General features: G+C 50.3%; 1 protein-coding gene across 4 annotated transcripts in view; it reads left to right on the top strand.

The window, feature by feature from the left end:
• IARS1 (isoleucyl-tRNA synthetase 1) overlaps positions 1 to 15,480 on the top strand; it is a 69,039-nt gene that overhangs the window by 38,613 nt on the left and 14,946 nt on the right. For all 4 annotated transcript variants that reach the window (XM_081802680.1, XM_081802678.1, XM_081802679.1 and 1 more), the window contains exons 17-27: positions 538 to 624; positions 2,412 to 2,495; positions 3,534 to 3,678; positions 5,008 to 5,128; positions 7,377 to 7,468; positions 8,474 to 8,551; positions 9,689 to 9,810; positions 9,982 to 10,084; positions 10,337 to 10,420; positions 11,665 to 11,839; positions 14,176 to 14,288. In XM_081802680.1, coding sequence (XP_081658806.1) covers positions 538 to 624; positions 2,412 to 2,495; positions 3,534 to 3,678; positions 5,008 to 5,128; positions 7,377 to 7,468; positions 8,474 to 8,551; positions 9,689 to 9,810; positions 9,982 to 10,084; positions 10,337 to 10,420; positions 11,665 to 11,839; positions 14,176 to 14,288 — 1,204 coding nt within the window. The remainder of the gene's footprint in view (positions 1 to 537; positions 625 to 2,411; positions 2,496 to 3,533; positions 3,679 to 5,007; positions 5,129 to 7,376; positions 7,469 to 8,473; positions 8,552 to 9,688; positions 9,811 to 9,981; positions 10,085 to 10,336; positions 10,421 to 11,664; positions 11,840 to 14,175; positions 14,289 to 15,480) is intronic.

Here is a 15,480-nt window from a genome sequence, read left to right as displayed (position 1 = left end):
CGATTGCCTTCGGCTCAGGTCATGATGCTGGGGTCCTGGGATCGAGTCCCGCATCGGGCTCCCTGCTCGGCGGGGAGTCTGCTTCTCCCTCTAACCCTCCCCCCTCTCATGTACTCTCTCTCTCTCTCATTCTCACTCTCTCAAATAAATAAATAAATCTTTAAAAAAAAAAAAAAAGATGGGTGCCTGGGTGGCTCAGATGGTTAAGCCTCTGCCTTCAGCTCAGGTCATGATCCCAGGGTCCTGGGATCGAGCCCCCGCATCGGGCTCCCTGCTCCGCAGGAAGCCTGCTTCTCCCTCTCCCTCTCCCTCTCCCACTCCCCCTGCTCGTGTTCCCTCTCTCACTGTGTCTCTCTCTGTCAAATAAATAAATAAAATCTTTAAAAAAAAAAGAACCTTTGGTATAAGTGATTATTAAGAAGTGTAACTGATCTAAAATAGAAATTCCATCCAATAAGTAAGCACAGATTTTTTTTTCCCTATGCTTAGATTCCTTTTCTGTTGTTGCTGAGCTGTTTCTTCCTGGGTTTTTTACAGGTTTTACACCCTGCTGGTGCTGGCCACCGCTCTCTTTGGACAGCCGCCCTTCAGGAACGTGATTGTGAACGGGCTCGTCCTGGCAAGGCAGGTGCACGTCCTTGGGTCATGGCTAGTCCCGGTGCCTGGCTTCCTTTGGTCTGGCAGCCATGGTCCGGGTGCATGTAGCCATTCTTTGTGAATACAGGAACTTAGGATCACCCCAGCTTTGTTCCTGCTCTTCTCCTTCGTCTGCTGTTCCACTTCTCGCTGCTCTTCCTTTCCATCCCACCCCGTCCTGCTCACTTCTTGTCTCCAGTGTGGCTCTGCACACACCCCCTACCCCAGGGAGAAGGGCAGGTTGGGGCGCTGGGGGCGGGGGAGGCATGCATCCTGTGATGCTGCGGGCAATAAGACAACATCTGTCATGGAGGGCTGGACCAGGTGCGTGTGCCTGGTCCTTTAATGAAGATTTTTGTTGACCTCTGTTTAACATGAGGAAGCTGTAGGTTCTAGAGGTTTCCAGGATCATAGGGGAGTCTTATTTTTTCTTTTACTGTCTATAGTCATAACAGAAAAAACACAAATTAATAAAATAAGAAAAAACATTTATGCAGATACCCTGCCTCATGTCCTGTCTGAGGGAGGATGGCCCCTGATATCGTGTTGTGAACATTATACATCTTCTCTCGTCAAAGCCCCAGAACTGTTTGAGATGGGTCCTCCCCCCCGCTTTTTTTTTTAAGATTTTATTTGAGAGAGAGAGAGAGCACGAGGAAGGGGGGGAGAAAAGCAGGCTCCCCGCTGAGCAGGGAGCCCGACGCAAGACTCGATCCCAGGACTCTGGGATCGTGACCTGAGCTGAAGGCAGACGCTTAACGACTGAGCCACCCAGGTGCCCCAAGATGGGTCCTTTCCTTACCTCAGTTTGACATTTGAGAAATTTGAGGTATAGAAAAATTAAGCAACTTGTCAAAGTCACACAGCAAGTGATGGTAAATTCACGTTTTACACCCAGGGAGTCCGGCTCGGCAGTCTGCTTTTGGGGGTTTTTTTAATTGAAAATGTTATTGAATTGGAGATTTGAATGCAGTTGTGAAACAGTAACAGAGAGCCTTGTGTGCTTTGCCCAGTTTCCCCCGAAAGTCAGGTTTTTCAGAACTGGGGTACACCACCACAGCCAGCTGCTAACACAGCCCAGGCCTCCTCTGACCCCGCGCTTTACATGTACTTGTGTGCTGCGGTGTGCAGTTGCGCACACATTACATGCATAGGTCCCTGTCCACCAGCACAGTCAAGGTACTGGACTGTTCCCACATCCCAGGACCCCTCTGTTGTCCTTCTGTAATCCCCCCATCCTTCCACCCTCGCCCCCAGCCCCTGACAGCCACTAATCTGCTCCCCATCTCTGTAACTGTCATTTCAAATACGTGACGGGAATGGAATCACACCACTTAGGACCTCAGGGACTGGCTTTCCCACTCAGTGGGATCCTGGAGATTGCTCAGGATGGGTGTGTCCTCAGTCCCTTCTTCCCCATGGCTGAGCAGTGCTGCACGGTGCGGGTGACCACAGCTGGACCCCTCACCTGCTGAAGGACCTGGGGTTGTTTCCGGTGGCTGCTGACTATGAATAGAGCCAGGAGCTTCCGTTACAGGTTTTCCATCAGTACAAGTTTTCATTTCTCTGGAATAAATGCTGAGCCCTGTGTTCTTAGCTTCTCCACTGACTCACCGTGGACTTCAGAAAGAAGCTCACAGGTGTTAACAATCTATTGTTATGCCCTTATCCCACTTGCATTTCTGTATTCTGATTTGCAGATAACCTGTAACCGCATATAAAGTTAGGCTGTAATGGTGACTTACTTAATTGGCATCTCCCTTTTGTTTTTCAAGTGATGGTCAAAAAATGAGCAAACGAAAAAAGAATTATCCGGATCCACTTTCAATCATCCATAAATACGGTGCTGACGCCCTCAGGTACAGGCCAGTGCTGTGCCCTGTTTTTAATGTCCTTTTTATGTACGCTTCGCTTGTTCTGTTAATTGTGTTCCTTTCATTTGGTTCCTAGTTAGCTTTCTCAAACTATGTCTCTGCTACGGGCCAGGTACACTGGTGTGGAGTTGGCTCCAAACCCACGAGGTGGTTTCTCAGTAACGAGCATTTGGAAGCCCAGAGGTGTTGTGAGGACCAGGACCTGTGTCGCTCCCAGGCTGCTGCTGGGTTTCTCCCTCATTGCCTTGCCTGGCTCTTCATCTTGTTGGCCATTTATTTCATGTCTGCGCTTACTCCTCAAAAGCGCCGTCTGAGATTTATTGAAACTCGAGCAAATAACAATGAAACCTGAAAAGCTTTTAGGGAAATGTGAGCCACTACTTGAAACGTTGGTCCTCGTCGTGCCCATTAAGTGTTGGGGTGGAAAGGAGCCACAACGGTTTCATTCCGCATCCTCCTGCTGCAGACACGGAGACCCACACCCAGGGGCTGAGCCCGAGCATGTTCACAGCTGCCTAGGAGCACTTAATGGGGTGTCCTGCCGCCCTGTTAGCTGTTAGCCTGCCCCTCGGCACTGCTAGCAAGTGAGCCAGACAATTCTTTGTAGAGGGGACTGTCCTCAGGGTGCCTAACGACATCCCTGGCCTCTTCCCTCTGGGAGCCCCTCTGTGCCGGCAGAGGACTCCTGGCCACTCCTTTTGTGAATCCCTGTGCCTGCGGGTATTGTCTGGGGAGGAGGCCCGCCGCCCCGAGGCCTGCACTGACTGGCACGGGGCATGCTTCCAGGTTGGTCAAGGGCCATATTTTGGTATGAGGTTACGTCTCCCCTTTATTATTCACTGGGTCTCTTGCACAAAGTCAGAGCTTTGTCAGTTTTAAATTGACCATAAGAAGAGTATTCATAATTCTCTCCTTTTGTATAAAAAAATGCCAAGTTGGGTGTTTGCAGTGTCAACATGTCCAGAAAGAATACTTGTTTTAATCTGTATATTCCTTTTCCATGTACTGTTTTTCCTCACCCAGATTGTATCTGATCAACTCCCCTGTGGTGAGGGCAGAAAATCTCCGATTTAAGGAGGAGGGTGTGCGTGACGTTTTGAAGGACGTGCTGCTCCCTTGGTACAACGCCTACCGCTTCTTCACCCAGAGCGTCCTGAGGCTACAGAAGGTGTGGGGCGGGGTCCCGTCACCTGGGTCGGTGGGTTTGCTAGGGACAGAGCTCCGTGCGTGGGGCTCAGAGCCCTGGGCCGGGGGAGGGGGGCGTCAGTGCAGAGCCTTGGTGGGACACTGGGGCTGCCCCCACAGAAGAGTTGCGTGGGAGGTTCATTCATTCCCTGTTTGGCCCCCCCCGCCCCATGGAACCAAGGCTGCTGGGGGTGGGGTCGGGGTGAAGAGCCCACTGCTCCCAGGGTGGGAGCACCTGGTAAAGGCTGCTGCTTGTTGCCGGGCTCGCTGAGGCATCAGGGTCCAGACTCTGAAAGTGAGAGACGTTCTGCTGGGCTGTTAGGAGGGAAAACAAGGCACCATCTGAACACCCATATGCCTGACTCTGCTCTCAGGGCTCCCTTTGGGGTCAGACCCCGATACCCCTCATCTCTTATGTCCAACGCCTTACAGTAGAATCACTGTGTACATTACTGTTGACTGTCGTGCAACGTTAACCCTTTCTGGAAATGGGCGGGAGGCCTGAGCTGTGAATGTCGCACTCAGGCTGGCTGTTGGCCTGCAGCCGCCTCTGACTCGGGCTTCTCCCTGTGCGTTGAGGAGGGCAGGCAATCTCCCCAGGTCCTGGTGTTGCTCCTGCCTTTGTTGTTGTCACCAATGGGGCCGGGAGGCCTCAGGCGGTCCCCACAGGCCTGCTGCTGTGGGACTCTGGAGCACAGTGGGCGGGGCTCGTCTGGGCTTGGCAGTCAGACGCCCGCCCGCCACCAGGCTCTCAGGTCAGGGCCGGAGTCAGCGCGGCTGCTACCCTACCAACCAGGTGTTGCTGGTGGGGGGGGTGCGCAGGTGGAGTGGACCTTCAGCCCGAGGAGGGTTTTGCAAAGGAAAGGGGACTGGAACAGAGCATGCTGTTTAGAATGGGCAATTTAAGCAGAGACGTTAATTTCTAGTGCTCATGTTCAGTCTATAGATGATCGTCCAGTCCTAGCCAGCTTTACTAGCTTTCCTTCGTTAGGGGTAAAGTAACTAAACCCTACACTTACAAGATTTTGGAATATTTCTCAACTCATAATCACTTTTGGTACAAAGGAATAATTTTTTCCTAAATTGTGTTTAGAGCAGTCAAAAACGTAATTAACTGAGGACTTAATATCCCAAGTTTAGAGCTTATTTGGAAAATATTGCTGAGAATCAGAAATTTAAATTGCCAGTGGGGTCTGGGGTTTTGTGGATTGCTGTTGTGGGCTCCTTTCAGCTTAAGTGGTTTAAGGAGTTCATTTCTGTACAGTAATTTCTCCTAAGCATGCAGAATGTTTTAGTAATTGTCACTTCCCAGGAGGAAGAAATGGAATTCCTCTACAACGAGAACACAATTAAAGAAAGTGCCAACATCACAGACCGGTGGATCCTGTCCTGCATGCAGTCGCTGGTTGGGTTCTTTGAGACCGAAATGGCAGGTATGACTCTCTTGGGTCATCTTCCTGGAATAAGAGTTCTTCTCTGTTTCTCCTTTCAATACTTACCTGTGTTTCTTTTAAACACAGAGGAAGTTTTATAAACATTTTGAGAGATACAGACAGTAGATAAATTCTTGTTTCTTTTACCCGTCAAATATGATTTTGTTAAGACTTGTTGTAGAAACATGCTGCTCTGAGTCCTGGGATTCGGCTCAGCATCACCCCACTGGCCACAGACACCACGTGGGCTTCCACGGTTCAAACCCACCTGCACCACCTCTTCCCTCTGGCAGGGGCTGCCCAAAGTCCTTAGGCCTCAGTTTCTTTCTCCGAAAAGTGCCTGGTGGCGGTGTTACAAGGCTCAAATAGAGAATGTGCTCAGAGAGTAGCTGGCAGACAGTAGGTTCTCAAGGAGTGCTTGTTAGCGTGCATTTTTTAGTCTACTTTAATTATTAAATAAGTAGGCCCTGTCTAGTCTAGAAAAATTAGGAAATACAGAAAAATAGTAATGAGGTGGATGTTTTCCCCATATTTGTTACCTAAAAACAACGAATTGGGTCTTAGACACAGGTTGGAAACATAGGTTATATTGGTTTCCTCGAGGCTGGAGACAGAACAAACTATAAGTCTGGGTGAGAAATTCCAGAAACTACTAAAGTAGGATACCTGCATGGATCCGACAGAATTGGTGGGCGGGGGAGGAGAGACGCCTCCCCTACGTGTCCCCTGACGAGGTTAACCAGCCTCCCCCCGCACGCTGCGGTCATGCAGGCACATGGCCTTCCTGGAATCCTGGTGCCTCAGCACTTGGCACAAGAGGATGATGAGTCCAGGAAACTCCCCCAGGCTGTCAGGCATCCTGAAGCCTGCCCCCACCCGTTAAATATGTATCAGAAATACCACATGACTGTTGGGAAAGCTGCTGGACAAATTGACGTAAGTGAAGATGGAAATGAACATGCGAGGCAGAGCTCACCGCACACCCCGGGACACCTGCTCACAGTCCTTGTCCCCTGTTCCTCCTGAGTGATGTGAAGTGTAGGAAACGGGCCTGCGGACAGCCGAGCAGAGCCATGGCCTGAGCATGCCGGCTGGGGTCCATCTCCCTGGAAACAAGAGGTCAGGCCAAGGTTGTTCCCACGGCCGACTGCTCTGGGTACTCCAGTGCCACGGCCTGCTGGCTTTGTACCCTCAGCCCCTCATGGATAGTGTTCTGAGGTCTGGAGTGTCTGCAGTTCCCATCAGGGAGCCCGGCAGCCATGATGGTGCTCCCACACACAGCACACTCACGCTCTGAGGGTTCTGTGTGCCCTCCAAGGGTCGACACCTGAGCACAGGGAACTCTGGCCTCCTAGAAGGTGAGGGGTGTAGTGAGCCCTAGAAATCACCTCTTTCCTTCAGGCTAGGCCTCTGATCACCACGTCGCCTCTCAGGGAGTGAGTGGCCGTTGGCACCTCAGTTCTGGTCTTTGTGAGCCGCCCTCTGCCGTTGGCAGCTTCTCACTGTGGTAGTTTGGACCGGAGGCCTCTTAACAGTCACTGAACACTTTTCATTAATACAAGTTGTATTTGTTTATACTTGTTGGTCTTATTCTTGGTTTTGGTGTTTGTTTTTGTGCAACGGAGAGAATCGGTTACAGGGAGGTGAATGGGAAGATCCTAAAAATAGGCCCACACCTTAAACAAGACTGGCTGAGCACCTTCACCGCTCTGCTTGCCCTCGGAGTTCCTCGGGAGCCCTCACACCTTTGTCCTTTCCTGGGGAGCCCATTCTGCTGGTGGCTTGGGCCAGGCATTCTCTGGAGGGGGCTGCTGGGCTCTGCATTATTGAGCAGTTCCCCTGGGCTCCGCTGGGACAGCCGGAATGTCTCTCCAGACATCAGGGCAGAGTCACTCTGGTTGGAAAGCGCTGGCCTGTGGTGTGCCTCGGCCCCTGGTTAGAGCTGTCTGTGCGTCTGGGGTGTCTTAGTGGAGGTTCAGGGTAGCACAGTGGAAGGAAGTCAGGCATGCAGCTGTGGCCTCTCCACCCCAGGGCTGGGGTTTCTGTTTTTCTCATTGACCACGGGAGCTTGTACGCACTCACAGGGTGATTTGTGTGCACCCCCCGACACCCAGAATGCCACCGGGGTTGTGTCCCTTTGGTTCTTCCTGTCTCCTGAGCAAGTGTGGCAGCCCTTGGGTGGCAGGGCCGCTTGCTCTGTCTTGCGTCCAGCCCTCACCGCACCCTCGACCCGATCATCTGCTTTCAGCTTACAGGCTCTATACGGTGGTGCCTCGCCTGGTCAAGTTTGTGGATGTCCTAACCAACTGGTACGTCAGGATGAACCGCAGAAGGCTGAAGGTGAGTGCATGGACGCAGGCTGCTGTGGGGACCGGCGGAAGTGTGGGAGGGTGACCGTCGAGAAACATGAGTGCAGCCAGAAGAGAAAGGAATGTTTTCAGGTGCTCTCAGTGTCTGAAGCTCTTTCTCTTTTCTCCTTTTTACACTGTAAGTCGACTATATTTATCACCATTTGATAGATAGGAACCTGTAAGTTCTAGAAGTCCGCTTGCATATTTTCAAGACAGCTAAGGACATGTCCTGTCGGAGGGAAGGTCTCAGGGCCATACAAGACTGAGCTGAGCAGGTTCTCTTAAAACACGAAAGGAAGTCATGCAGATACATGCAGATGTCACCAGGAATGGCTGTGACCTCAAGTGGGACCCGCCTCGCTTCTTCCTCTAGAGGGTCACTTATTTATGGACAACCTGTTGGGCATGTGGGCTGAGTCCCGTCCTAGGCCCTGAGGCTGCGCATAGACCATGCCACTGCCCTCCAGCCTGCCTCCCAGTGTGTGAATGATGAACGCCCTTCACAAAACAGTAATTTCATTTTTGTTAACATAGATCATACACAACACACCCACATGCAGAGGGGCTCACTTTGCACTGTTTACAGCACCTGTCTCTGTGTAACTTTATTATGGTTGACTTCTCTTTTTTTATAACCTTTGTTTGTGTTTTTCCTATAGTGAGTTAGTGTCATTATTTCTGAAATATATAGTGTATCCACTTTTTTTGTGAATAAGAAATCTTACCTAAAAGTAGTTTAAATTTTCTGTTTGTAACCGTTCCCGTGTGTTGCATGTGAGTTGCAGGTGCAGCCTCCAGGTCCTCAGGCACCTGGGCTCAGAGGTGGGGAGAGCAGGGCCCGCGCCAGCCTCCTGCCCGACCCTGGACACTGTGCTGTGGCCGCCTGTCCTGGCTCCGCCATCCTCTCTGCGCCCTGTGTACTCTCGGGGGGGTCACCTCTCTTCATTCAACTGGGTTCTAACAGTCTAAGTAATGTGAGCTGCTTATTCACCAGGGTGAAAACGGGGTGGAAGACTGCGTTATGGCCCTGGAGACCTTGTTCAGTGTCCTGCTGTCTCTGTGCAGACTGATGGTAAGATGCTGGAACTCTAGCCCTGGCGCTGCAGCGCCCTCTGTCTGCAGCTAGGCTGTACTTGTCCCCCCAGAAATAGAAAGAGAAAGAGGGGCGCCTGGGTGGCTCAGTCGTTACGCGTCTGCCTTCAGCTCAGGTCGTGGTCCCAAGGTCCTGGGATCGAGCCCCGCATCGGGCTCCCTGCTCAGCCGGGAGCCTGCTTCTCCCTCTCCCACTCCCCCTGCTTGTGTTCCCTCTCTCGCTGTGTCTGTCTCTGTCAAATAAAGAAATAAAATCTTTTAAAAAAATAAAAGTATTGGTGCGCCTGGGTGGCTCAGTCATTAAGCGTCTGCCTTCGGCTCAGGTCATGGTCCCAGGATCCTGGGATCGAGCCCCGCATCAGGCTCCCTGCTCAGCGGGAGGCCTGCTTCTCCCTCTCCCACTCCCCCTGCTTGTGTTCCCTCTCTCGCTGTGTTTCTCTCTGTCAAATAAATAAATAAAATCTTAAAAAAAAAGTTTTAAAACAACTTTTAACTCCCTAGTTCCTTTTCAGAAATCTTGTTAGCTCATCTGTGTCAGGAAGGGCTAAGAAACATTTGCTTCCAGAGCTGGGTTCTTCCTGCCCACCACCGGTGGCACCCTTCGGGTCAGGGTGCTGGCCTCAAGACGGCAGAGCCACGCTCCCTGTGAGCACACACCTCATCCTTATGCGGGTCCCTGTCATCGGAACAGGGAAGTTTTTGAATGGATATCTAACCACACAAATACGTCACAGACGATGTTTTACTAAACATCTGTGTCCTATCACTGCTACTCCAGCCTGAGGTCGTGAACCCTCTGTTCACTCCTGAACACACAAGCAAGACCTGCCTTGTGCCTGGTGCCTCTTGTCTGACCTCACTCACCTTCATCCTAGGAAGCATTTCCGCAGCTCCCTGACGCGGTTTCTGAGGTGTGGGGACATTGGGTTGTGGTCGGGGCTCCTGCTCTTATGACAGACGTCCTCTGGGTTGCTTCGGGGCTCTGGCTCTCCCGCTGTTGCTGCGCCTCACGGTGTCCATCCTACCAGGTTCAGAAAGTAGCGTCACGTCCACTCACGTGGAGCTGCTCTTTTCCTGGGCCTGAGGTCACTTAATGATGTCCTCTGTCCTCATGCAGGCCCCCTATACACCTTTTCTCACCGAATTGATGTACCAGAATCTAAAGCTGCTGATGGACCCCGTTTCTGTCCAGGACAAGGACACACACAGCATCCACTACCTCACCCTGCCCCATGTTCGGTAAGAATCCTGTGACGTGGAAGCCTCGCCTGCGCCCGGGAGGGCTCACGTGGTAGCTGCTCCTCAGGCTGCAGAGGGGCTGGAGGGGCCGCTCCTTCCGCACTCCGTGCCCCTGTCGTTGGGATGGGCTCCCCTTCCTGGGGTCCCTCTCAGCCCCGCGTCTGCCGTCAGGGAGGAGCTGATTGACAAGAGCACGGAGAGCGCAGTGTCCCGGATGCAGTCTGTGATCGAACTTGGGCGAGTGATTCGAGACCGCAGAACCATTCCCATAAAGGTTTGATGCTTCATTTGTCTTTTGCATGCACGGGCCCAGAGAGCTACACCTTTGGAGCGTTGTCTTAAAAGAGAGCGCTTCCAGCAGTAGCAAAATTTTTTTTCTTTTCTGCAGTAAGGGTGTGAAAGACTTAGTTCTGGTTGAACCTGATCAGTCTGGAGCTTGAGATTCGGATGAAACATTTCACATTTTACTTTGCTGCAGTTTCAAGGGCTGGCTTTTTGGTAAACCATCCCTTCCCTTTCCTCCTAGTATCCTTTGAAGGAAATTGTGGTTATCCATCAGGATCCAGAAGCTCTTGATGAGATCGAGTCTTTGGAGAAGTACATCATTGAGGTAAGAGTGCTGGTTTGACTGTTTGGGTGCAAATAGACTTCTTTCTTGAAGAAGGTTGTTAGGGCTAGTACTCTTCAGTGAAGTTCACTGTGAGCGTATCATGCATCCTTTTCCTTTTGTATGTCAGCACATCCAAGTACTTAACCATCCACAGAATCTTACACTTTGCTTAGAATCAGCGTGCGCTTTTGCCTTTTTACAGTGTCACTGTAATTCTTTAAAAGCAATTCCAAGATGGGTGAATATCTTTACCTTGATTAGATCACTCACTTACCTTCATCCACTTATCTTCTCCAAATACTCTTTGATAATTAACCAAAAAACTTCCTTCAGATCATCAAGTAACAAGTGGGCATGCACTGGTCATGAGCAGCTCAGACTCCAGCATTGGGTGCTGAGTGAAACCCTTCCCACCCACCCAGCGCTGCCTGGGGATATTCACTAGGGCGTCCCCACCAGGCTGTTGGATGTGCACACACCATTGACCTTGTTTGTACTAGAGGGGACCATGTTTATAGTCTGCAACTTGGATTTTTTCACCTGACAGTGTTTTTTTTCCCCTAAGATTTTATTTACTTGGAAGGGGCGGGACAGAGGGGGTGAGAGAGAATCTCAAGCCGACTCCCCGCTGAGTGTGGAGCCTCACATGGGACTCCATCCCACAACCCTGAGATCATGACCTAAGCCTAAACCAAGAGCCAGATGCTCAGCGGAGCCACCCTGGTGCCCCTCTAAGTCTAGAATCTTCTTTAGTTGAGTTTTGCTCAACTGTCTTGAATGATCTGGACAAGAAGAATTTTTAAGTCATTTATAGAATTGTACAGCCAATAAAATTTTATAACATTTTGATCACCCCAAAAAGAAACCCAGTATCCGTTAGCATTCACACGCCATTTTTGCCCTCAAGATCCCGCCACGCCCTGGCAACCACGAGTGTGGCTGCTCTGGACGTTTCACAAAAATGAATCCAACAGTAAGTGGTCTTTTGAGGCTGACTCCCTTCACGTGGCACCGAGGGTCCGTTCGTGGTACGGCCTGTGTCCGTGCCTCAGTCCTGTATTTTGCTAAGTGATAGTCTGTTGTGTGGATGGATCACATTTTGTTTATCCTTTCAAAGCTGATGGACATTAGGGTGGTTCCATTTTTTGGCTATTGTGACCAATGTGTGAACGTTTATGTGCAAGTTTTGGGGCTCACATGTTTTCATCTCCCCCTTTTTGTTTCATCTTGGCTGCCAACTGTAGGAATTGAACGTCCGAAAGGTTACGCTGTCTACAGATAAAAACAAGTATGGCATTCGCCTAAGGGCAGAGCCTGATCACATGGTCCTGGGGAAGCGCCTGAAGGGAGCCTTCAGGGCGGTGATGACGTCTATCAAGCAGCTGAGCAGTGAGGAGCTGGAGCGCTTCCAGGACAGCGGTGGGTGTCTGCCCCGGCCAGCACCGTCCGTGGCCCCTTCCTGGTGCCACCTCACAACTGGGCTCCTGCTTCCCTGGCCTGTCGCTGAAGTACATAACAAATCTGATAATGGAAAGGAGGGATTACAAATGATCCCCGAGCTGTCACCCGTCCATTGAGCGCAGACCGAGTGCCCGCTCTGTGCCGGGGCCGGTGCCGGGCAGCGTGAAAGTCCTGGTGCAGACGGTCCCAGGCTCTCAACGTGGAGATCACACTGCAGTTATAAGTGTCGTGTTGTTCACACTTCCATTTTTGTATTTCATGTTTATCTTATTCATTTTTTTATTTTGCATTTTTACATTAGTCTGTGAAGTGCTATTTCCAGACTGTTGTGATGGTTTTCCCTCATGGGGATTCATGGTGTTCTTAACCAGTCCTGTTGTTGGCTCTTCACGTTGTTTCTGTTTTTCCACTGTTGTCAGTAGTATTGCAGTGAGCATTTTCTTTTTCTTTTTTTTTTTAAAGATTTTATTTATTTGACAGAGAGAGAGAGCGAGAGCAGGGGGAGTGGGAGAGGGAGAAGCAGGCTCCCCGCTGAGCAGGGAGCCCGATGTGGGGCTCGATCCCAGGACCCTGGGATCATGACCTGAGCCGAAGGCAGACGCTTGATGACTGAGCCACCCAGGCACCCCAGCAGTGAGCGTTTTCACATGTAAATGTTCTGTGCAATCGATTCCTTTGGGCTAGATTTCTAGGTAGAATGACTGAACCAGATGGGTGGACCTTTGGTTAGCACTGAATTCTGTACATGCTAATAGGAGCCTAGAAACCACCCTAGTGAGAAGAGAGCACAGAGCCCCTGGTATCGAATTCATTGTTACTGGATGTTGCTTGTGGAGAAGAAACATGGTGTTTGGAGGTGTCCGAATGAAGACTAGAATACATTCAACAGAAAAGATTAAAGTTGATTTTGAGAAAGGGACTTAGCGATGAGGTCTGGAGCTGCCTCGAGGGAGAACTGGATCAGAACTTACCATGATTTCTCGAAGACATGAATTCATAGTTTGGTCCCTTATTTGGGCAAGACTGGATTTGGACCAATTCAGCAAATACTTTTTAAAGCCCTTGTGTTTGGCTGGCCCTGGGATCCCAGAAATGAGTGAGACAGACGTTGTCCTTACCCTCGAGGTACTGGCCGACACTGAAGATTTGTGGAAACAGTTGTAGTTTTGATAAGTGCTCTGAAGGAAAAGTCTAGGACAATAGGAGGAGGTTAGGAAAGGGGACTTAGCCCCTCTCTCCTCTCCTTTGGGGGACTTTCCAGGTGCCCGGGAATTCTCAGCTCTGGGGTCTTAGTATGGCTGCCTGATTCTGTGCATCCACTTTGGGGCACAGGGTGTTTGGTTGGTAGGGTTCCCTCTGAAGTTGAAAATCATAAGCACAGACCTGTCATGAAGAGAGATGGAAGGACTCAGAAATCGGATGAGTGCTTACGGGGAACTGAGAGAAATGTCCCTGAGAGTCCTCACGTTTTTGATAAAATGTAAGAAGCCTAGCAACTAAAAGTTGAATCCTTACTAACTTAACTTGATTTGTTAAATTAACAAAATCTTTGATCCAACCTCAAATCACAGATCTAAGCTGTTTCAACAGATGGCCCAAATATTTAAAAATTCTTGAAATAATCCTTATTTGAAACTGAAGGCCTACAGCTTCTAAACTACTTTCTGAGTGGATTTCTGCGCTAATGGGAAGCAAAATAATTTTCAGAACAGAGTGACATAGTCAAAATGACAGCCCAAAATAATTTTCAGAACAGAGTGACATAGTCAAAATGACAGCCCAGTGCTGACACCAGGAAGATCATTGTGGATGTCCACAGCAGGCGTCCCTGAAAACAGGCATGGCCATCTGCCACCCCCTCCCCCCCGCCCCCGTTCATGCATTCTGCCTGCTGTGGGAGGATGGTGCCCAGAACCTGACCCTGTTCACTTCATCCTTGCCCCACCCTTCTCAGCAGATAGTGGAGCACTGGGGTCCTGCAGCCAGTGAGTGGTGGGCCTGGGTCTGCTTGGACTCTGCAGCCTGCTGTCTTCAGTACATCACTCTGCTTTGTGTTTATGGTGGGGATGCACATGCCTTTGGACCTGGGGAGTCATTTACACGGGAGACGTTGGTGGTTTAACTGTCCTCAAGGCAGTATGGGGAAGTATAAAGGATATGAGTCAGGAGAACATGACCTCTTGAAGTCTCTGCAGCTTGATGCTGTGAAAATTGGCATAATGTACTGTAGCTGGGAGGTGTGAAGAGGAGGATGCGGAGGGGCTGACTCACAGTGGCAGTTGCTTCTCCAACAGGAACCATTGTTGTAGAAGGCCATGAGCTGCATGAAGAGGACATCCGCCTCATGTACACCTTTGATCAGATGATAGGAGGGACGACGCGATATGAAGCGCACTCGGATGCCCAGGTATTTTTCTCTTCCCTAGAATGTTTCTTTACCAAAAGATAACATAAGAGGAAAAGGTAATTTGCCTGTGCCTTTCCTGAGTGTTGACAGCTGGTCTCAGAGTACAATAAACCAGATATTCATTTTAGATTGGCTTTATTAAATTACTCCATTGTATGCTCTTAACATGCGCATTTCTTTTCTTTTTTTTTTTTTTAATATTTTATTTACTTGAGAGAGAGTACAAGCAGGGGGGAGAGGTGGAGGAAGAAGCAGACTCCCCGCTGAGCAGGGAGCCTGATGTGGGACTCAATCCCAGGACCCTGGGATCATGACCTGAGCCAAAGGCAGATGCTTAACCTACTGAGCCACCCAGGCACCCCGTCCCTACATGCGCATTTCTTTAGCATATATGTAAATAGACATTTTGTGACCTCTGCTTGCAACTGTCCTAAGTGTTGGGTCCTACAAAAATGAATAAGACGTAACCCCACCCTTCAAGGAATGAGCCAGTCATAGAGACAGAAAAGTAAGCCAATTCTTACTCTTCTGCTTGGTAAGTTATCTGGTAGAAATGAGCACAGAGAGGGGCTCCTTTCCGAAGCCTGGCATGGAGTCAGGTTGGGGAGGCACATCCTGGAGGAGGATGTGCAGCAGTTTTGGATTCTGGGGTCAGTGCTTTTTGTCGTGATGGATCAGAGCATCTCTCTTTGCTTTTTTTTTTTTTTTTTAAGATTTTATTTATTTATTTGACAGAGACACAGCGAGAGAGAACACAAACGGGGAGCGGGAGAGAAAGAAGCAGGCTCCTGGCCGAGCAGGGAGCCCAGCGCGGGGCTCGATCCCAGGACCCTGGGACCATGACCTGAGCTGAAGGCAGACGCTTAACGACTGAGCCACCCAGGCGCCCCCTCTCTTTGCTCTTGACCAGACTTTTCTGGCAGACAGGTCATAAGATCTCTAGGTTGGGCGTGGGGGGCTTGTGGGAGTTCCTCTGTGCGTAACCATGTGCACGGGACGTGGGGAGTACCATGTGAGGAAGGCCAGCCTCCTCAAACTCCTCAAGCCTTTTGCAGTGGCTTGAATTAGATGTAGGCCGAGCTCCATGTGGGCAGACGGCGTGAAGAGCCCACACCCTGATGGCAGCCAGCCTGAGGAAGTCAATGAAGGAAGTGTCCTGGTCTTCTGAGATTGCTGACACAGTTCATGTACT

This window comes from Leptonychotes weddellii, chromosome 14 (assembly GCF_054177405.1).
Source record: "Leptonychotes weddellii isolate Sample4059 chromosome 14, ASM5417740v2, whole genome shotgun sequence".
Classification (NCBI taxonomy): Eukaryota; Metazoa; Chordata; class Mammalia; order Carnivora; family Phocidae; genus Leptonychotes; species Leptonychotes weddellii.
The sequence above is the reverse complement of the archived record's forward strand: the minus strand, read 5'-3'. Positions and strand labels throughout refer to the sequence as shown.